We start from the raw sequence: 23,151 nt of genomic DNA, 5'->3' as shown, positions 1-23,151 counted from the left end.
AAAACTTAGTCATTAAAAAAAAAATAATTGGAACCTTTCTTCCACCCTTCTAGAAGGAGCTTTAATCCAGCCATCTGTCAGGTGCAGGTTCAGGTTCAGCTGGAGCCTGTGTCAACTACAGCTCCAGCAGTCCCTGAAGTTAAACTGAAGGAGCCTACATGAAACTTTTTGGCCTAATGAAAGGGACAGATGGATCTTCCATGCTGTGAGATTCTAGGAAAAGTATTTGTGGATGGCTCTGTATACAGGTTCCTATTAAGTAAGAATCACAGAAATGCCTTTTCTACACTGAAAAAGACAGCACTGACAGTATAAAGACAACTTCAGAAGCATGCTGCTAACATTCCTTGTGTCACTCCAGAGGTGGAATCGATGCTGAGGTAAAAGCTTTTGTTAAGCCTTCCATTTGGATACAAAGTCAATGAAAGGAACATGCTACCTGCATTATACCAAAATGAAATGCTGCAGCTGAGGTGCAGATGTACTGTGGTGACTGATGCAGTATTTTATACAACTTTTGTATTGACGAGAGTTCAGGCCAGTTACCAGAAATTATTCCCTGAGGGATTCTAAAAGGTTTACTTGCTTAACTTTCCACTACATACCTTGACTTATTTGACAGCACTTATTTACAACTTTTTACAATTTTCTTTTTACAAAACTAACTTGTGATACTGCAGCTGGGATGGCATTGCAGTCCCTGCTACAAGGCTAACATCGCACTACACCCAAGTTGGAAGCCTTGTTGGAGAACCAAGGACATCCTGAATGGTCACAGCTCTTTATTTCTGGCACAGTCATTTGGATGCTTTTTTTTCTTACTGCAGATGATACGGTAGCAAGAGAAGTCTGTCCCACTGTTGTAGTAACTGCAATGGCTGGTAATCAGATTTTTGTTACCATGAAGACAGTACCTCCCCTAACTGTTGGTGAGATACCCTTACAGTGCAAGTTTGAGTCCATCAATGGAACCTAAGTATGTACAATAAGCAACAAAACAGCCTTTTTGTTCAGTAGCTAAAGTTTAGACTTTAATATAAATTAACATCAGTGAAGTTATGAACAGTCAGTGTATGCATAGGTAATGAGCAACAAAGCAGCTTATACATAACATTCTTCACCGTTTAACTGTAATGCTAATATTGCTTTTATGGTGCTGAACATCAAGCACAAGTTCATCTCCAACCTGAACTTCAATGGGCTCATCCAGAACAACTGCAGCTTGTTTCCAGTGTGAGGACTCATCAGATGTGTTCAAGCTGTGGTCTTCATCTAGATAGATGTGATACCAGAAGGGAATTGCAGTGACTCGGCCAGACTTACAAATTTGTACCTAAAAATAATTAAAAATATTAGTTTAATCAGTTACTCTATTTTCAAATAATCAAGAAAATAAAGTAGCTCAAACCACTTAAGACCATTTCAGAGATAAGAGCAGACAAGTAAATTCTGTATTGAAATTTTCAAAGGTTGAGCAGCTCTGCAGCACAGCAGGGAAACACACTGCTAACTTCATGGATACACAACTCACCTTCACTTCTCTGCTGGAGGTGTTCAACAGAGGGTTCATGAGATCCAGCCTTAAAAGCTCTGCTGGCTTGCTCAGGGGCAGACATGGGAGAGTAGAGAGATCCAAATACACACGAACAGGTACCTAGAAGAATATCCCACAATGCAGCCATCACTAGTCATGAAGAAGTGAAAAGTTAAAAAGATTCATAATGCAAAAGTTTCTAGGAATTACTGCAATACCAGTGAGAGACAGACAAAATTCAAAATACACTCTCTTCTGATCCCTTTTAAAATGTGACTTGGGATACAAGGTGACAAATGAGATATAAGTTACTCTTCTGTACAGTATCACTGCATCTTTCATAACTCAGACAAAACTTAGCCCAAACCATTACTAAGACAAATGTCTGGTCACAAAAAAACCTCTTAATAAAAGTTTAACTCTATGAAAAAAAAGTTTCAGCTCTTCACTTTTCCTGGAGTTCACACCAAAACTGAACAGCTTTGGCACTCTGCCTGGAACAAATTCATACCTTGAACTGGTTGATAAAAGGAGCTATATTAAACCCAAGTGTTGGTTCTGTTCCTTGAACAGCACTCTCCAGTAACAGAGACTCTGATTCTACAAGCATCCCATAGACCAACACATACTGTGGGAAAATCTTGCCTCCACTGTGAAGTAAACATCTGTAAAATGAGAGAGATTTCACTTCTAAAGCATCCAGCAGTAATGAAAGAATATTGACTACATTTAAAGCAGGCACACCAGTTCTTCCTCTGAAGTGATCATGAGCATTTGACTTTGATCCCATTTGGCCAGAGAGCTGTTTCATAAAAAAAACTTCTCACATGATATTAAAACTACAGAACTAATTCATCTTTCCTCAGTGTTAGTATTGGAAATAGTGATGTTTCAAGATGAAGACAGTGAGATTTATTGATAGCACCAGCATCAAAGACTGAACAAATGGCAGAAATGCTAAATAAAACAATGTCAGGAAGTACACACTGGTTAAACAGGCAACACACCAAGAGGAAAACAAAAGCCCCTGGGAAATTCACTTTTTTTAAAATGCTTAAATAAAGCTGACAGCAATACAGGAGGCAGCATTATTTCCTGAAGAAAAAAGAAACAACCACCTGAGACTTGCTTAGTGTCTTGCTACAGAACATCACACTGCTGAGAGCAGCAACACAATAGAAACTTTTATCCCGCATATCAAACACTTCAAATTCAACACAGATTGTTTTAGGTTTCCTTCTCCTATAGCAGCCCTCTTTTCATAGAAACTGGGTAGCTAAGCAGTGCATTATTGAAGATATTTTGATGCCAACTGATTTGAGTCTGCAAAAAGACTTTTTTTAAAATAAGATGACTACTCTGACAAAGTCAGAGAAAGTCTTGAAAGTCATCCAAAGATTTAATGAAAACTTAGAAAAGGGAGCAAACATGACTTGTCTGAAATACTTTGCCACCACTAAACATGAATGTGAACAGGGAAGATTCCCTAGCACCTAAAAAAGGGGATACACCCATTTCACATTAACTATTTTTTTTCCCCCTACCAATTCCCACTATTTTACTTGTCTTACTCAGTACTCTTTCCCACCTCTCCCACTGTGGGTAACAGCTGCCTTCCTTGCTGCCTCCCTGGCTGTTCTAAAACCATGTTTATCTTTTAGCAGCACTGTTCTAACAGCTTGACATGTACATGAGTCTGGATTTTTTTAACCTTGCACTAAAAGCTGCCTCAGTTTTGTAAGATGCTGGCTGTCCTGGGAACTTCTGACACACCAAGCAGAAAGATCTTCCATATTCTTGCGTAGAAAATAGAACTGTCTGAAAGTGAAATTTTGACACTTTCTTTTTTTTTTTTTAAAAAAAAAAGATACATTTATACAATGTTCATACCAGAAACATTCTGGGAGGTTTCATCTGTTCAGAAAAGAAGCTTTCCTGCTCTACAGAACCAATGTGACAGTAACTTTGCAGTTAGAAAGAATACTTTCCTAAGTTTTCAGATAATTACAGAGTCCTAGGAATACTCTATTTATACTGTACCTGGAGATTGCAGCCTTTTCCATCACCTCCTGCTGGATTAAACCTGATGTCTCTATAACATCCAAGATAATAATACTCCACAATTTGTCTGATTTGGGTCTCTGTAGCACCACACTTTCATCCTCTAACTGGCTGAGCCAAAACTCTAATGTTTCCTTAGGGAACTGGTTAGCTTCTGAAATTACCCCGAGTGCTGCCTGATGCTGTTCTTTCTCAACAGAACTGTAGGCTCTAACTGGTCCAAGTTTGCCAGCTATAATTGGCAGGATGGAGAAGCCTTCAGACACATCTAAAACATACAAAGGATCAAGAGTCTCATCTACAGATCTCTGGTTTTGACTCTCTAGGGGATTCATCCGACTGCCATGTCCATCAACATCCATTGACTGCAAGTCCTTCCTTGGATTTAATGACAACAGCACTTTGCCCATGGCTGCTTTAAAGCATTCATGGTATGGTTCATTGTTCAGCAGGGCTATTTCTGTGGATTCCAACACACACACTTGACCCTTGCCATCCTGTTTGCTGGTTGTCTGAAGACCAGCAAGAGCATTACATAATTCAGCCTCATTGCCCAGACTCAGTGTGTCATCTCTGTAGCTGACATCCATCCCACACTCTGAAGTCGAAGAAGAAATTTTCTGGATCTTCAAGTAGCAGTCTTGGCAGCAAACTTCCATCATCACAGTATCTCCAGTCTTCACAGAATAATCTTGGGGGAAAAAAAAAAAAAAAAAAAGTGTCATGTCAGTTACCTTACAGCAAACATCAGTGAAGCAGCCATAGAGTGCTCAACAGTTGCCTTAAATTGTCCCATATTAGGCAAAATGTATTTATTCTCAAAATATGCCTTCTATGATAAAGTGTTATGACAAGAGCAGAGTGGAACAAAACCACACTGGGTAAAGGATGCTAAATATTCAATGTTTACATTCTTAATACCTCCTGTAAACAAAGGTGAATTTCAGAGAATCACAAGTAAATTTCTAGTCGTGTGGAAAATAATAGCATTGGCTTAGAAAGGGGAAATTATTGAATTATGAGTGAGAATGCTGGAACTGACACTGCCACTGTATGTGTGTGGAGAACCATATTCAAGCTGAGTCCAAACTGAAGGTGAGGAATAAGCAGGAATGTTTCATTTTGGTTCTGTGGCAGTAGCAGCCAATAATTCTTACTTTAACTCCTCCACTTCCCCTTCACAAGTCACATCTTGACTAAGTAGAGCCAGTCAGTAACTTTTTGGAGTTGTTCCACACTGCATTTAATTCAGTATAAGGAAAAGAACCAACATAATGAAAAACACTCTCCCAGACCTTGAGCAGGTCTCTCACCTGCTTCACAGCAGATACATGAACAGGACCTGATGCAGGGACTGTGCACATGATCAGGAACCACCTCACAGCTAATTCATTTTGAACCTCTCCTAAACCTTTCTGCCACCACTTTGTAATTTCTGAGATACCCTACGTAGCTCTAAATCAGAATGAAACCAAACTGATGTACTGCAGGAAGAAAATCCACAGGACATACCAAGCAGGCCCTGCACGGGATAGACTGCCTGTTCCCAGCAAGTTTCCTCACTGGGACTTGTAGATAGAGCATGCTCATCATCAAGCTGTAGTACAAACCACACCACAACAGCATCCAGTATTCCTCCTTCAGTGACTGGCAGGCTTAGCTTCCAGGGCTTTCTGGTTGCAAGGCTTTTCAGCTCCTGATCAAAACAGAAGGAGAGAAAAAAAGCATGGGAGTTTCTTGCTAGAATTATGTTTTTTACTCCACTAAAACAGTCAAATTTCTGCATTAATCCTTTAGGGCACCCAACAGGAATCTTGTACCACACATGAAATCTTCCCACATGCAAGTGCAGTTAAGCACCAGACCAATCTGCATCCACCAGCCATTAAAGCCAACAAAGCTATATCTAAGAACATCCATATTTCAAAACACTGAATACTGCAAGAGAGGCTTTAGTCTGGCAGGTTTGCCTTATGAGAAGTAATAAAACCAGAGTCACTATTTTGGGCTGGCTTCAAGCCAAGGCACACTTCACTTAACACCCATGGTCTGTCAGTTCCACAGATACTGGATTTAAGCACTGAAGTTGCTTGAACCTCTGTTCCACAAAAATCTTTACAAAAACCACCAAGTCAAATGTCTGAAGATGTTTTCTCTGCTACCAGGACCACAGACTTTTTGTAAAAGCTCAGGCATGCACTATCAGTACTGGGAAGAACCAAGATCTCCTCTGAAGGGATAATGTTATAAATTCTCCAATATTCCTAAGAAGTTTTGAACATGTAACAGGAGTAAGACTTCTTCCATGTACAATTTGCTTTCCTCAGTAACTCTGTTCAGCTGTCACCATTCACAGACATAACAGGCCCAGCTCTACTGTAGCTTGTTCCTGCAGAAACCAGTTAACAGAACATCAATCCCAGGGATGAAAGATTTTCTCAAGTCACAACCCTTATACTTAATAACAGCCTTGCCTAAATATTTATCAGCTTCCTGATCTGCTTATGTCAACATTTGTCCTAGGTTTCAATCTTTAAATGCACAGGGGAAAAATAAAAGATCCACTCTAGGAGCATGAATAGCTCTCATATGCTGCATTTTTTTATTCCCCCCCCTCTTTATTCTCATTTTGTGTTCTACCTCTTCTCACACAACTGAGAGATGGCTGAACAATGCATGTGTCAGAATTACTGATGCTGATAAAGTTCATAATGAGATCTCACTGCTCCTCAATGAAAGTGCTTTGTTGATACTAATTTTTTCCATACATCCTCAACTGCTGAAAAGAGTAGTAAGCTGAAGCTTTGCTGGCAGTAAGCCCTGTGGAAGCAAGCCAGCTAGAGCACCAGCATGTGTCTGTTTCTCAGTTTCTGAGAAGTTACAGCTGTTTAGAAGTGTGTTTGGTATTAAAAATAGTCTTCCTGATTATTCCTCAAAAGCAGCAGGCCCAGGGTCCTCATCCACAAGTTCTAGTAACTGAAGTGTTACTTCCTTATCTTGTGGCACACAACACTTAAAACCCACTTGAAGGAAGTTGTACCAGCTTTCTCTGCTCTCTACCATGCAGCTCATCCTATACTTATTCCTCACATTTGTCCATAACTGCATAACCCTTTTATTGTTATTTTTTTACAACTAGACTCAAAAAAATGTATAGCACATCTGGATTGCAACTTACCAAATACTGTGGTTAAAGTGATAGCAAAGGAAATAAAGCAATGATGCAGGTAATAAAATCCCAAGATGATGGTGTGGCACATACATCCTCTGAAGGAGATCACTTGTGCTTACGGAAAGTAAATGGGACAACAGAAGAAAAACTATAAAAAGAATGTAGTTATCAAGATTTCAATGTCTTGATTCAGAACTCCTCAAAAATTCCACACAGTAGCTTCTCATGAAAGTGAGAAAGAGACAATATCTGTAAGTGCTGGCAATGGCTCTGATCCTTTAGGGCCTGAAAGTGAGACTGAACTTTAATTACTGGCTGCTGAGGGAAAACTCAATTCCACTCCCAGTGGCACTGGTTGGCTGCCAGCAAGCATAAACCCAGGCAGCACCCAGCTAGGTACAAGTGTCTGCAGCTGTAATTACAGCCACATCTCCTTCCCCTGGATGGGAGGAACAGAGTGGCTGCTAATAACAGCAGTAATAAAGTAATCAGCATAACTCAGCTGCTTTTTTTTTTTTTTCTCCTCTCTTTTTTTTTTTTTCCTTAATTTTGACTTTTTATTGTGATGTCTATGATCTGTACTGCTGTCTTTGAAGCCTCTTACAACTCAAGTTTGAGAAATACTGTTGTACTGTGCTTTAAGTCTTTTCCTCAGATTCTGTCAGTTTAGGTCTGGATACTAAGTACAAGCAGAACAAATGCAACATCCCTCTCATTCTTTGAGATACAGTTTAGAAAATGAGTCTTTGAAATTATCTTAGCAGTGCTAAGTGATTTCTCATTCTAATGTCAAATCTTTAGTAGGTAATTCTGCTGTTTGTAAACATAGCAGGTTTTTTACCTCAACATGAGCACTGACAATTTTTTTTCATTTTTAGCTGCACTAATTGAACATCCAGGTGTAGCCATGACAAAACAAAAAAAAACCCCAACAAACAAACAAAACCCCAACCAAACCCACTTTGAAAGTAACCTAGCATTGCTTGTAACTGCCATATTGGCCCAGTGACAAAGAAACAAGAAACAGTAACCAATTATTCCAAATAAATCAATTGCATTTCTTCCCTTTACTTATGACATCTTAACATTTCATGTCAGAACACTCCATTAGTCTAACTGAAACTTGAAAGGAGCAGTTCTGAAACACTGTTTAAAAAGTAACATTGCTCTTTTCTCTTCAAAATTATCTTTACATGTCTGCCAGCAGGCAGCTGCTGAAGAGTAGGCACCCATCACATGGGAATAATAGTTTCTTATTGATGTTAGAAGCAGAAACAACATTTCACCACTCCCAGTAGTACACTGAAAAGCCTTCAATTATTTCATTTTTAATCTCACAGAATCATCCAGGTTTGAAAGGGACCTCTGAGATCATCAAGTCCAACCCTTAATCCACTACCACTGTGGTTCCCAGCCCATGGCACTGAGTGCCACATCCAGGCTCTTTTGAAATATCTCCAGGGATGGAGAATCCACCCCCTCCCTGGGCAGCCCATTCCAATGGCTGAGCACCCTCTCCAGAAAGAAATTCTTTCTAATGTCCAACCTAAACCTCCCCTGGCAGAGCTTAAGCCCATGGCCTCTTGTCTTGCTGAGAGTTGCCTGGGAAAAGAGCCCAACCCCCCCCCTGGCTCCAACCTCCTTTCAGGGAGTTGTAGAGAGTGATAAGGTCTCCCCTGAGCCTCCTCTTCTCCAGCCACAACACCCCCAGCTCCCTCAGCCCTTCCTCACAGGACTTGTGCTGGATCCCTTCACAGCCTCCTTGCTCTTCTCTGGACCTGCTCCAGCACCTCAATCTCCTTCCTGAACTGAGGGCCCAGAACTGGACACAGGACTCAAGCTGTGGCCTCACCAGGGCTGAGCACAGTATCTCAGGATGTCAGATAAGCCAGCTAGGAAAAACTATTGATTCAGAAACAATGCAATTCCTGGCCAAGCCAAGGATAATTTTATTTATATAACAATCTATTTTAAGCTCTGACTCCTCATCACAGGTCAGTGAGCAAGAATCATCCCAGAGAGCAGATGTATCATCTTTTTAGCATGCTCAGCTGTGAGTGGATGAGGTCCTTGCCTGTTTATTTAGTGTATGCATACAAATGTATTTTGTGAAAAATACCAAAATAATGCTACCCTATCCAATGCTACACAAATAACACATGAAACCAAAGAAGCTGAAGGGTGGAATCAAGTTGGCTGAACAGAAAATAGTTTCTTCATCTCCCCTTGCTTTTACAGTTACTCATCAGCACTTAAAGACATTTTTACACCAGATGTAAATTACATCCTCTCTTTTGTCTTTAAGAGTTTCATGAAGACTCACACTTTAGCAGAATAGACTATAGCAGCTCCTCAACTGCACAAATCATTTAAGATGGGCCTATTGCATCCTTCCTCCTGCCCATTGTACTGATGCTGGCAGCTGTTTGGTCCTATGGTGAGCTAGTTTAGTTCCCTACACTATTCCAAACAAAAACCTCCACCTTCACAAACTCACTGTCATGGGATGAATCACATCAACACAAACCAGGCAAGTGTCAAAAGCAGCAGAGGATTTTCAGTGCAACTTTGCACTGTGCACTATTTCAAAATAGAAAGCAAAATAAAATATGAAAAGCAAATAAAATATGGGGCTCTCGTTATTCATAGTAATTTATAAAGGGCATTAAAAAACAAAACAAAAAAACACATTACCTGCAGATTATTGAAATCTACTGTCATGACTTGGCAGGGCTCTGTCAGAGGTTTGTAACCTCCAGGAATACGACTGAGCTTCTCAGTGGTGTAAGGTTCAACAGTTTCCTCTGAGCCAGCAGCAGCATATGTTGGGCTACAGAACTTGACTGAATTTGGCAAGTGCACACCAGCAACTTCTTGTGTTCCCACTCTGAGAGTAAAGGAGAAATGGGAAGAAATGAAACTTCAAATAATCTGAACAAAAAACTTGAAGGGAATTGTTCCCATGCTGGGTATGTATTTTTAAATGTACATAAAGTAAGAGTAGAAACACAAAACAAAACCAAAACAAAACCCAAAACAATTCAGTGGGAGTTTTTGTGTTCAAACCATCTCTAAAGCACAGAAAATGCACATTATTATCAAAAAACAGAGCTGAACACTATCACTAGAAACTGAGAAAAAGCCAATTATGTCCTTTGTCAAAGGCCAAACTTTTGCCCTTTAAATAGGAACTCACTGAGTCTTGACAGAAAACCTGAAAGAGGAATGTACCCTATGATAATAAGAACAAGTACAGCTTCTGCTGCTGAGTTGAGATAAAGGAGTTTTCTTCAGGTGAACAGAATAGTCAGAACAAAGGTAGATCTGCAAGAAGAAAAGGCATTTTTAGAGTCTGACATAAAACTTGAATTAAGCAGTACCTTTATATATTTATCAAGAACAAACTATGCAGAATAAGATATTTTTCATAGTGACATAGCTGCAAAGATCTTCTCAACGTTGACTCCCTGGTGGAAAAGGTTTTGACCACTCAGATTGTATGTATCCTCTCTTTCAGGACAGAAGATCAATCAGGTTTCTATACAAAAAGCTTCGAAGAAGAAATAACACTGTAACTACTTGATAACAATCACTCATATACACTGGCAACCTCTTAGGTTTGAGGACTTAAGACAGATACTCTCATTGTTAAAGTATGAGTCACAGGAAGTTACATGAGAAAACTTGCACAAGCTACACTGTATTCTGAAACAGCACATTTCTTTGTGAAGGACACAGTGTTTCCTGTTGAAATGACACCTATCAAGCAAATCTACATTCTTATATTGTGATCTAGCACTCAGAAGTTCAAAAGACAACTAATTAAGTTACTACTCCTAATTCTGAATCCCATTCTTAGGAACCTCCCCTCCCTACAATAGATTCCCCTATAAGCAGGTATGACTAAGACAGTTTGTTTGATAATATTCTCTCCACACATGGTCATCTCCTTCAAGGTCCCAGTCACAGAACTGAATAAGTTGCCTTTTGTCATAACCATACTTAAAAAAAAAAAAATTAATCAGGCTCCATCTTTGGAGTAGATTTGGAGCAATAAAAAATCTATGTAACATAAAGCACAAAATAGCAGATCCTTCACAATACATACTAAAAAATACAGCAACATTTTCAACAATTGCAATCTTCCTACCTGCCTAGTGAAGTAGCTTAGATGGATGCTACACAGAGGAGAAGGCAGCCTCCTGCAGCTAAAACTGAATCCATGTATTATTTTGAAAGACATACTGTAACTAAACCAGAACAGGTGCTGTACAAAGGCCTACGCTGTGGAAGAGGTCAGCAGATTACTACATAATTATGAACCCTTCTGGCTTTAATACAAAAGCACAGAAGTAGAGCCACTTTATTGCTTTTCTTTGAGACCTAATCAACTGAAGGTAAAACATTAAAAAAGCCCTGAAACCTCTATTTCTTACAGTGACTTCAATTAGTAAATTAACCCAGCTTGTGGAATATTTTATTCAAAATTACTAAATGCAGATGCAGTAATGTGGCAGACCTATGTTCTCCCAGACTACTGTTTTACTTCCACATGTGACTCTTGGCAGGTATCTAGTTCAAACTTGAAAATCAGTATGCAGCATACTCTTGGTATCTGAAAAGTCTTGCAGAGACCTGAATTTGTCCTTAGTAGAACTCAAGTCTTCTCACAAGTTTGTCAGTTGGTTTGTTCTTCTAGAAGTGAAAACATTTCACATGGATGTGAAGCAACTGCTTCAAAGAGAGAGCAATGACTTCAGGAGAAAATGAAAATTAACCAGGAGTTTGGTCTTACAAACCATTCCAGGGAACACAAGCAATGGGTACAAGCAGCACATCAGCTGTGGTAAAGAAACATTACTATGACGACTAAAACATCGAGTAATAAAGATATAGCAAAGGGTAAACCAGCACAAAACTATTTGGAAAGTTGGCTTAATTGCACCAAAAATAGAATTACAAGCAAACTGGTCTGGTTTATTTAGAATTCCAGTAGGAAAAAAAAAAATCCAGAAATCAGAGCACAAGAAATGCAGCCTAATTTAAAATTGCTAGAAACAAAAAGAATACAGAGCAGAAGGTCAGATGAGAATAGATGGATGATGACTGTTACATGCAAGATTACCAACAACTGGAATAAAGAGGTATTCTCTCCCATGCAAGATGAACCATGACAGATTTGATAATAGATTAAAACATTAAAAAAAAACCAAACCAAACACCACACAAAAAATCATCTAAGGTGGTTTTAGATTTCTGGGCTCTACATCTATTTATAACCACTAAAAGTTAAATCATGAGGAAAAGCTCAACTAGAAGCTGCATCAATTATACAAGACACAAACTGTGCTGTATTATATGAAAAGCATGAGAAAAGAAATACTTTCACACTGCTACTTCATTAGGCATGCTGCTCAGAAAATACACCCAAAACCTGAAGTTTTGCTGTACATCATTAAAACAATTAAGGAAATGCAGATACATGCATATCAGAGTAACTCAAAGAGGTCTGGCTGGTTTAAATCTGAGAACAACCAAGTGTTTATATAAAGCACTTGTTAAAGCAGGCTCAGGACAGGTATTCTCACTGCAGCAAAAGGGGATCTCAAATGCAAGGCATGGAATTTAGAAATTACATTTTTCTTTTTCCTACAGCATACAATTATTTGTGGCAACCAATTCAGTCCTCCTAGCCACCTAAGATACACTGTTACTAATGGATTGTTAATCAAACAACCCAAAGTTACAGTACTTTTATTTTCACCCTGTTTAAATTTTGTCCCGAAGTCAAGTGATACACGTCAAGGCAAAAGCTTATCTTCTAGTTGATGAATAATTAACATCTCCAAAACCAAAGTTCCTCTATGACTGATGCTGAAAGAAAGGAGTTAGAAACTGCAAAGATTCCCAGTGGAGCAGGCTTTTTAATGGCAGAGGAGTGTCTTCAAGGAGCAGACATGACCAAGGTCACAAAGTGCCCAGTCTTGAACAAAGAGCAGAGAGCACCCTGAGATAAGAAAGCTGTAAATTCCTGGTTAGCAGTTTTATGGTGGCTGACTTAGAAATAAGTGCATGATTTTGGAATAAAGTCCAGATAAAGGTGTAACCTAGAGTAACCTCAGGTAATTACACCATAATACACACCCACTTGTGAATAATGAGCATGCTAATAGGTTAAATGTTTTAAACATGAGCTTCACTGGATATGTATAGTCAGGAGTGCTGAATTAATCATCACCAAATCATACATTGTGTGTAGCTTTCCTTTTGTTTCTATTTTGTACAGAACACCCTATTTAAGACCACCAGCACACCTTTCACAAAATAAATGCCCAGCACCCCAGACTAGAATGAAAGACAAAGATCTCAGAACTCAGTGTTTTGTTTGGCTCTTTGCACCCTGGATGAAGAACCCAAGTTTGGGACAACATGACTGGAGGCTCTGGCTCTTTCTGGCCACTGTCCAGATCTACTGCATTAGACAAAAAAAAACCAAAAAACCAAATGCAGCCTGGTTATTTTTCATCCAGCATACTGAAGCTCCTGTAGAATTAGCTTTTTCTTTAATGGACAACAAGATTAATCCTAAACAAAGTCCAGGACATCAAGTCCAAGCCTCTCAGAGAAGACTGTAGCCAAACAGTAATGCCATTCTAGAACATGAGAGTAAAAGTAAATATGAAAGTAACTGAGACACAGGTCAGAATAATCTGGGTATAGTATTTCAGAGATCAGCAAGACATATATTCAGAAAGATAATGTTAGGTGGGGTTACTTATACTCAGGCTTTAGAAAATCCTAGCCTCATCTTCTGAAAGGGTTAGATCCAGCAGTAAGGTTTGGATTAAATTGAAAACAGAGTAAAATTGAGAAAGGCCAAGGGTCTCCAATACAGAACCTGAGAAGCAATTTTGCTATTTAAGTATTACATTTCTTTAGCCTGCATTAAAGGCATATATTTCAGCATAACTGAAAATAAAGATTTTCTGATGAAGTGACCTACAATGTCTGAATCAAAGAGGGAACGGGGAAGGAAAGGAACAGCCACAAAAAAAAAAAAAACCAAACCAAAACCAAACCAAACCAAAACAAAATAAAGAAAAACGAACACCACCAAAAAAAACCCCAAACAAATCCAACAGCCTGGAAAAGAGGTGGATAGGATAAGAGCAGAAATCATTTTAGAGAAACAGATAATCAGCCATCCAACATAAAGATAATAATAGTAAAAGAAGAACTCTCAATAAAAATCACCAGTCCCTCTTCCCAAATAATGAACATGGGTTGAAACTGAGTGTAAACATACCTGTGATGTCTACGGATCTCTTTGCATTCCACGGCCATCCCAAATATTGTAGCACTTGCAGGAATAACTCTGCCATAATCTCCAGTACTGTCACTTTGATTTTGAGGCTATGAAAACAGCATGCAATGAGACAGTGACCTATTTCTACCATTGCTGCCAAGTGTAGATTACATAATACTGAGCCATTCAAGTTTACAGTCAAAGCATCAGTAAGTTCTTTGAATCTAGTAAAGTTTCTGGTCTTTCCAGTCAATCATTAAATGACTTTCTTAAATACTGTATTTCAGTGCACCCAGGGATCAGCTTTACTTGTCAGTCTACTACTTACCCCAGAAATGTTTTTAAATTTGTGTTCTGTTAGGATATTTCAAAACACTTGAGGACCTTTCCCCTCAGCATTCCTATACTTAACACTAGAGGTCATCAGTTTCAATTCAGTACAACACAAAAAGCTGTCAGACACATAAAACCTTTTTTAAAAGTATTTGGAGTGAAGGCAATGTCAAAATAAAAGAGAAGCCCTTCTACTTTGTAAGAGGTTAGGCCAAACAAGACTCCTTGTCATATTAATTTGCTTAATGTAAACTAGAGCTAAGATGCAAAATGCATAAAGCAAAATCAGAGATACCCAATGGAATTGTTCAGTCCTGAAAAAAAATTCAAAGCTCACAAAAACAAATTAAGAGCACAGGCATATGCTAATAGGTTATTTTATAAATTACCTAATTTATAATATTTATAAGTGACCATTTACCTAATTATAACTGACTGCTGTCTAGTGTAATGATGAAAAATAGTCATAATTCAGCATTTTCTGCTTAGACTGACATAACTTTCTGCTACCAGTTGGTATCTCAAAAAGACCAGCTTGCAATCAAACTTGCAGATGAAAACTGCCTTTAAAACACACAAATCTCTCTAATTACAGTTACAAAGGCAGAGTGGGGGAGAAGAGGAGAAAAAAAAACAAAACAAAAAGGACTGAATAGTGATGAAGAATGAACCATCTCTGTATGCTGGAAAGTTACATTAGGGAAATATGCACTTCAAGTACTCAGAACATGAGCTCACAGAAGTACCACATATGCAGCTGCCTCATCCCATTTCACCAAAATCAAACTCCTGGAACAAACCCAGATTTGAAAAATACCAATAGGTAAGAAATATTTTCACAACAGTAGCTCCTCACTGATGTATGTCTGAACATGTGCACACAGATGTACATGAATGCATATTAAAAAAACCAAGAACCCCAGTGACATGTAGGTACCCACATCACCTACCTTTGGCTGCAAAAGCAAATGTTCCCAAGCATGTATCAGACTCTCCACAATTCCTTCTCCAAATAAACCAGCATCAACTGTTTCTGTGACAACCAAGGAAACTCTAGATAAGAAAAACAAAACAATGAAGTATAATGCATAACACACATTCCTATTTGTTAACAATCACTCTTTTAAAAGAAAAGAAAACCCCACCATACCAATATGAGCTCAGAACAAAACTTTCATCAGTGTTCTGAAGTTTCAATACAGAGTGGTAATTAAATTCTTCCAACAAATTATGTGGTTTGAATTCTTGTTAGAAGTTATTCAAGATGCAGATAAAAGAGATTAAATATTAAGCCAGTTTACCATAAAACTTCTTGTTCAATATTTATAAAGAAATTGTGTGGGAAGAATCTAGCCAAAACAGGAAGATGTTTCAGCCTGGGCAGACAGCCAATGCCTACTGCAGAACATGTATTTTGTCTGAATCTTCTACAAGAGCAGACATCCATGTATGGGTGTTAAAAAGGAATTGAAAATAAAACCCAAAACTATAATCAAAGCACAAAGGTTTACTAATTAGTATTACAGAATAACAGACACTAAAGCTCTAAAACCTTCAGATTTAAACCAAAACCCATATGACATGATAAGACATTTTCAGAATAATAACAATTAATTCTGACAGGTGGTATCAGTAACTCATATACACTAAGAGGATACATATGTCAGTTCTTGTAGCTCAGCTGACATTATTAGACAAGGCCTGACTGGAATGCTAAACTATGGAAGCTTCATCACTTCAGCTAACAAGCCTGTACCATCACCAGATACTTAAAATAGTGTTAACAATTCAAAGTAAAATGGATTATTGTCTTCCCATGGTTAACCTGCATCCCTAGTAGTGGTGAGCTGAAGTGATAAAGCAGTCCTCTGCATATACCAAACCAAATTCTACCTGGTAAAAGTTGACAGATGCTCCTAAAGAAGCCCTGCTGAACAGGACAGTAAGCAAGGAGGCACAAGGTCACATAAAAAGCCTACATGATGTGTACTGAAAGCTGTAATGCTGATCAAATTCTCATCTCCCAGGAGCAATTCCAAGCTGCTGATTTGTCCCAGTAGCTTTTATCATGCTTTAGAAGACAGTACTTAACATTGGAAAAATAAGCTACTTATTTTTCCAGAGCACATGGAACTCTGCTGGACAGGTGAGCAGATTTGTAAATACAAACAGGAATCTCAGTACAAACACAAAAACCTTATCTCACAGGACAAACTACAACACCCTTCCACTGAATTTTACTGATACCTAAAGCTGGACTGGAACCCCTGTGGATGCCTCCCCTGGCAGGGTGCTGACATTCACAGCTGGAGCCAGCCCAGCCACCACCAGCCTTCCAGATGCAAACAACCAGGAACCCACCTTGCCTCTCAAAACAGTAGCACTTTCCTTAGGGGAAAAAAGGGGGGGAGGAGGCTTTCCCACACTCCCTGGTGAGAAGAGACAGACAATCTGCAATTTCTGATCTCTCAGACAGATGCAGAACCTGACATGGAGTTGCAGGGGTGTGGTATGCCCCATAAAGAGCCTTTCTTTGCAGGCCCTGTTAGAAACCTCTATCCTATTCATGGACTGCTCAAGTATGCCACAATAATTTTAATAATAATTTTCCTACTGCTGCAATACAACTGCATACACCCCAAAACTTCTAATATTACAGAATTAAACACCTTAATTTAGGACATTGTAGATCTGCCATGGATATCAGTATGATCTAAAGAACATGGTATAATCCTGCACTGTTCTGTAATAACATGAAACATACACAGCACCTTTTCACATTACAGGTAATATCATAGGGAAAGTTACTTCTTATTTAGCTCGCAGGGTCTTTTCTTGAAATAAGAAAAAATTAAGAATAATATCACAACAGAGTACAACAACTTACCTTTCAGGTATGTGCTTTGGTATTTCTAAATCAAGGGACTTCAAATGCAGAATTTTAATTTCTCTTTCCATATTATTTGCTGCTATCACATCACGGGCAAGTTCATACATAGTTTTTGATAATTCACAAGCATAAACAGAAGATGCTCCTGCCCTTTTTGCAAACATACTGAAAAACAAGAAATCAGGGCTTTTCCCCTCCAGTTTACATAATTTCAGGTAAAGCATGATGAGATACTAAGTTTTCTTAAGTTCTATTTCTGTATCTGCTTCATTTTTCTAAGAAAGCAATTTAAGTCTAAAAATTATCATTAAATGAATGAGTATCTTGTGTGAACACTGCTATTGCACAAACTGATATCCTCTTGATATGCTATAAAAAAAAAAAGATGGGTAGCATATGGATACTCCCTCAGCTATGCTAAATCCACTCTGATTCAATAGATAAAAACAGGACACACAGCATTAAAACTCCAACCCCAAAGTGAGTAATTCAAATATTACAGCAGTTATTGGCAGAAAAAGCACCCACAACAAATAATAAAAAAGGGTTCCAAAACTACAACTAGACACTAACCTTCTGACTCGCTGGCTTTTGAGAGCTTTCCTTTCTGAAGTTGTCTCAATACAGGCACAAAAGTAAATCACTTTTTTTTCCACTAGCAACCGAATTTTGTTAAAGAAATATGGGTCTATTAAGTTCTTGTTAAATATACACCTACAACACACCTTAAAATTCCTGTTCCTGTTCCAATATCAAGGACAGATTTGCACCCTGAGCAGACAGCCTTCTCAATTGCCTTTAGGTAAGTGAGGTTCCTCTTGGCATCGTTGAGCATGATGAAATGCCAGCGTTCCACGAGCCAGTTTGCAACACGGTAAAAATTCTCCTTTGCATCAGCAAAGTCTGGGTTAAGCTTCACTGCTTTATGAAAATATCCAGCTGCTTCATCTCTAAAGCCCATTCTAACAGTAAAAAGAATAAACAAACAGAGAGCATGCATTCAGCTGGCCAAGTATCTGTAAATGTTTGTGAGCCTGTAAAAAGGCCTTATATCAGTTAAAAGACAATGAAAATATTTTGCATTAGTTAGAAAGATTGTATTTAGAAACACTGATATTACCTTATGAAAAAGAATGATTTACAGCTCTACATCATAGCACTTTAAAAAGTGAGGAAAATATACCACTGTATGTATGGATCTTCATCTCCTACTACACCCCTTGACAAATTAAAACAGGTCTTGCACTGACTTCCTGCAGCACTATGACAAGCAGCAACTCTGCAACCCAGTTTCAAATATTTTCAAGTCAAGAGAGTGATGTGAGAATGAGCCCCAAACCATTTCACTGTATTTAACTTGAACATACTGCAAAATAACCAAATCTTGAGCAGCTAGAGCTTGCAGTAAGTGGCAATTTTGAAACTAAATAGCAAACTTGAGGCAAGTTTTCATGATACCTATAGCATAATCTCAAATCAGAGAGTGCTGGAAAAAAAAAAACAACCCAAAACAAACCCAAATACTGAAATCTGTAAAATGCAAGAAACACATACATTGTATTATGTACAACCAGAGTTGTTCCTTCAAATAAACAAATTAATCTCAAAAAGCAAGCCTAATTAAAACTATCTGGATCCACCACCTGATTTCAAAGCCCCATCTCAGAAGACCTCACAACCCTAAGCAACAGCAAAGCACCGTGTTTCCTCCACTGTTTGGAGAAAACAGGAAAATAATGCTTTACACTAATAAATAAAGCACAAGCTCAAACCACTTAAGAACAGCACTACACACCACAGTATACACAAACAGCTTGCTCACTTTAAAGATCTGCTATATGTGACCCAAAGAAGGATCAGAATTAGAAGACAGTACTCAAAGGCAGAATTTTTCAGTAATCTAACAGTAAAGAACTCCAGAAATTACAGGTTAACCACAACAAAAGTTAATGCAGTGACTCTGAACAATTTTATTCTCTTTTTCTGTTTATTAATTCCTTAGCAAATTATTAGAAAACATTTGAAGCCAGTGCTTCTAAGTTTTTACTTTTGCTGTGACAATCAAAATTCGTTTTAGCATTGGCTGCTCTATTTTAAGTTGCCAAACAGATCTGAAATCAACAGTACACACTATGCAGCAGTGAGCACATGCTTACATTTACTTCTTTTCAGCAGGTTTCATGCCCTTTGCTGAACTGGGCCAACACAGTACCAAATGTGAACCTTACAAAAACTGAATGTACATTACTACAAACCTGAAGAGATGTTCTCCCATACTATTGCATATCACCTCATCACTCGGATACAGTTCAAGGGCTTGTTCATAACAGTTAAACAGATCTTGAATCCGTGCCAGAGAATCGAGCTCTTCTGCCCATTTAAAGAGAGTAAACTGAAATGTTTCCTAGAAAATAAAACATACCACTGAGTTACCACTAGCAATTATTAAATGTAAGGAACTAAGCCCTGAAAACACCTAGAAGTATCCTCAACACCTGCAACTGAACACCTTTGTTTTTCTAATCAGCAGCAGTGCACAATGGTCGCTGTCATCCCAAGTTACTGGTTCACTTGAAGAAGCAGAAATAAACTCCCAGAAAGCTACAGAGTATCAACACCCAGCAACGATGGCACTAAGAACCTGTGTGACTACTAATGCCTGCTACTCTAGAAGCCAATGCTAACAAAGCCGTGTTTCTATTAAACTTAAATGAAAATCACATACACAGCTTACTAAACAAGTTACTGGCTGTCAACATCGTTAGTGTTTTCTGCTTTTGTTTTGACAACTGAATAGGAAAATCCATTACATGCAACAAATCACAAGCACAAAGCATGTCACAAAGCTTCAAAAGGTATACAGTGAATAAAATTGTTTTGGGTAACTCAGAGAGCACTTACTTTGACACTAGTTTTTAACTCAGGAGCTAGATGTAGTACCAGGAGATAGTGAGCATAAGCAGTTCCAAAATCCTGGTCCTCCAGGCAATGCTGAGCACTCTGCAGAGACCTGGAAACCAACTCCCGCCTGCTGGCTTCCTGACCACCTCTGTGGTTGCAATGAAATTTAGAGTTGGGGTTGGGCATTCTGATGGATGTAAAGACTCTCTCTTCCTAAAAAAAAAAAAAATAAAAAAAAAATAATTGCATATACTGCAGGCCCAAAAGGTTACACAAAGCTGACAGATGAAAAATTATTTTAATTTTCAATGACATTAGTAAAGATATCCCCCAAATCCTGAGCATTTAAAAACATTTTAAAAAACATCTTTATGCTGTTGATAATTTCATCAACTTTAAAATAAGTGTCCATCGTTCAAAAATCAAGGACACAACATTTGTGTTAAACCATACCCTGGAAACAGGTTACACTCCTATGTTTTTTAATATTAATTTTTGTAATATGTATTTTAGCAATGCCTCAGACCAAACAGCTTTGCACACTGGAAGTTCATGCACTCCTAAGTTTTGTCATCAGCCATAAAATCTGCAGGTTAAAACTCTTCCACCTCAACAATATCATATCCACGAGGCAAAGACTCCCAGAAAAAGAGTTTATTTTACACAGTTTATTTTACACAATGCAACGTGGCTATTTATATCCTTCAGAAAGCATTAAAGAGTTAACAGAATCAACATGCACGTTTTTATAACCTTGACTACCTTTTATAACTGCCTGGATTACCACTTTAACTTTCAATGCTTACCTACATAAAAAGACCTGGTAGCACCTTCAGGGCTTGCAGATGTATCCCGAAGCCGAAGAAGCACGCGTTAGGAGAGGGACTGCAAGAAACACACCACCATTATAATTAGACTTCCTTTTTCTTAAAAACAAAACAAAACAACCTACCAAACATTAGGTAGGATTGGGGGGGTCGGCGGGCAGCGCGGACTCGGGAGCCCGGGTCCGCCCAACAGAGAGCGGGATTCAGGCCGGAACGCCTGTCAGGCCTCCCCACCTCCAGCCACTGCCCCCAGCCGCGGGACAAGCGTCCGGACCCCGTTCCGGCCCAGGGAAAGCCGCGGCGTAAGGCGAGGAGGTTCCGCTGAGGCCGCTGCCCTTACCTGCTCGGCCAGGGACGGGGCTCCGGAGCTGCCGACGCTCAAGGCGCTCCAGGCTGCCGCCATCTTGGGGTCGGGCGGAAGCCACTGCGCAGGCGCAGTCCGGCAGGCCCGGGGCTCGGTTGTGCCGCTGCCTCCCGATCCCTGAGGGGCCTCCCCTTCACTTCTCTCTACAAATTTAAACCGTACACGCTCAATTATCTTTCAATTACTTAAGGCAACATCTGAGATCAACATGCTTAAGAACTCAGAAAAAATTAAAATGTCAGAAACCACTACTACGGGACAGCTAATGCTTTGAAAGGTGACAAGAAGGAGGCCTTATGTAACTAGAAGAAAATTTATAACTTTATTGATAAGTAAAAGGTCTGAGAAAAGTCCAAACAAAACTCCGTAAGCAGTACTTATTAATGGTAATTCAGCTTGTTACTGCTCAAGTCAGACATGCCAGACTGACCAGAGGCTGTCTATATACAGACAGACACACACAGAGAATAAAGGTACTTCCATTGTTCACCTTCTTTCTCCATCTGCATCCAATCTTTTTAAGCTCAAGAGCCAGCTCGTATGAATACAGGACTAGAAGGGACCCATAGCAATGCTAACTCCAATCCCTTACAATTCAGTACTGTTCAGACCTGCTCTACAGGTGAGAAGTAACACCTTAATTCTTTGGACTGCACGCTGTGCAGGCACTGCCTGTGTCTGCTCCATAGTTGCACTGCCGAGTCCCAGGAATGACAGCTGAGGAGAACACTCACACCACCCATTTTTAAGTCATAAACGAGTTCAAAGTCTTGGGACTTTTACTCTGCAGCAACAGATTATGAGGAGCAAAACACTGAGCTTTCCTCCGAATCTCCAGTGCCTTGTCTCACTCCATCCCATGCCTAGGACACATCTCACCTTCTTTGTAAGTGGAGCCTGGCAGGCTGCCAGCTCCTGGGGACAGCCACATGCAGGGCACTGACCCTGCAGATCTTTTCTAAAAAAAGGCCGAGTTCATTTGGTCATGTCCTACTTCTGGGGAAAGAACAGGCCAAGGCATTGTTTACTAATTATGAGCTGTCTGGAAGCTCGTTGTCTTTACTTTCCTTCTCTAAAGCATGAAGGCAGCTCTCCCAGGCTTTTACAGCTGTGGGTATTATATATACTTCACTTTTGAAGTAAATAAAGAAAAAATAAAGAAAAAGAAAATAAATGAGGAGCCCTTAAAAATGTCAGGTCAACATTTTAAACAAGATGAAAATAACATATATGGAGGGGGAAATGTGAGTCTGAATGAAACACAGTGGCAATGCAACTGTAATCCACTGCAAGCTTAATAACTGGTCTATAATAAGAGGTGAAAGTCTACAAATGTTTGGAGATAAGTGACCCAAATGGAAGAACTGAGAACAGGCAACCTGGATGACACTAGAGTCAGCTTCTGGTAGATGAAATACATGCCTGAAAAACATCAAATAAGAACTGGTAAAGCACTTTGGTTGGATGAAGTCCATGAGGATGTGCAAATATCACTGTCAGAAAGCTTTAAAATTTGATCACCTTGGGAATGGCTGAAAAAAGGAGAATTTTCTAAACTGTTGTTGTGAAAACACTTCTTACTTTAATTAATGAAGAAAATGCTACTCATTTTATAGTTCATTAGAGGAGTAATTTTTCTCTGTTTAAATGAATGTGTTATTTTTTTTCTCAGTATTCCATCTCAGGTTTGGTTTTTGTTTATTGGTTTGAATGAACTTAATAGTGAATTTGCTTCCTTGCTTTATTAATGTCAATAAAAGTCA

At 39.0% G+C, this 23,151-nt stretch overlaps 1 protein-coding gene across 1 annotated transcript; it reads right to left on the bottom strand.

Annotated features, from left to right (window-relative positions):
- Positions 1-1,003: 1,003 nt before the first annotated feature.
- PRMT9 (protein arginine methyltransferase 9) lies at positions 1,004-21,505 on the bottom strand. The gene is made up of 14 exons (XM_071753694.1): positions 21,365-21,505; positions 21,004-21,082; positions 20,198-20,410; positions 19,552-19,700; positions 18,022-18,258; positions 17,294-17,461; positions 15,357-15,459; positions 14,074-14,180; positions 9,462-9,654; positions 5,108-5,291; positions 3,575-4,286; positions 2,046-2,199; positions 1,532-1,654; positions 1,004-1,333 (listed from the first exon to the last, which is right to left on the bottom strand). Exons 3-14 carry the CDS (start codon positions 20,381-20,383, stop codon positions 1,118-1,120), a joined length of 2,532 nt encoding a protein of 843 aa, XP_071609795.1. The 5' UTR covers positions 20,384-20,410; positions 21,004-21,082; positions 21,365-21,505; the 3' UTR covers positions 1,004-1,117.
- Positions 21,506-23,151: the final 1,646 nt, after the last annotated feature.

Source organism: Heliangelus exortis, chromosome 10 (assembly GCF_036169615.1).
Source record: "Heliangelus exortis chromosome 10, bHelExo1.hap1, whole genome shotgun sequence".
NCBI classification, from domain to species: domain Eukaryota; kingdom Metazoa; phylum Chordata; class Aves; order Apodiformes; family Trochilidae; genus Heliangelus; species Heliangelus exortis.
The sequence above is the reverse complement of the archived record's forward strand: the minus strand, read 5'-3'. Positions and strand labels throughout refer to the sequence as shown.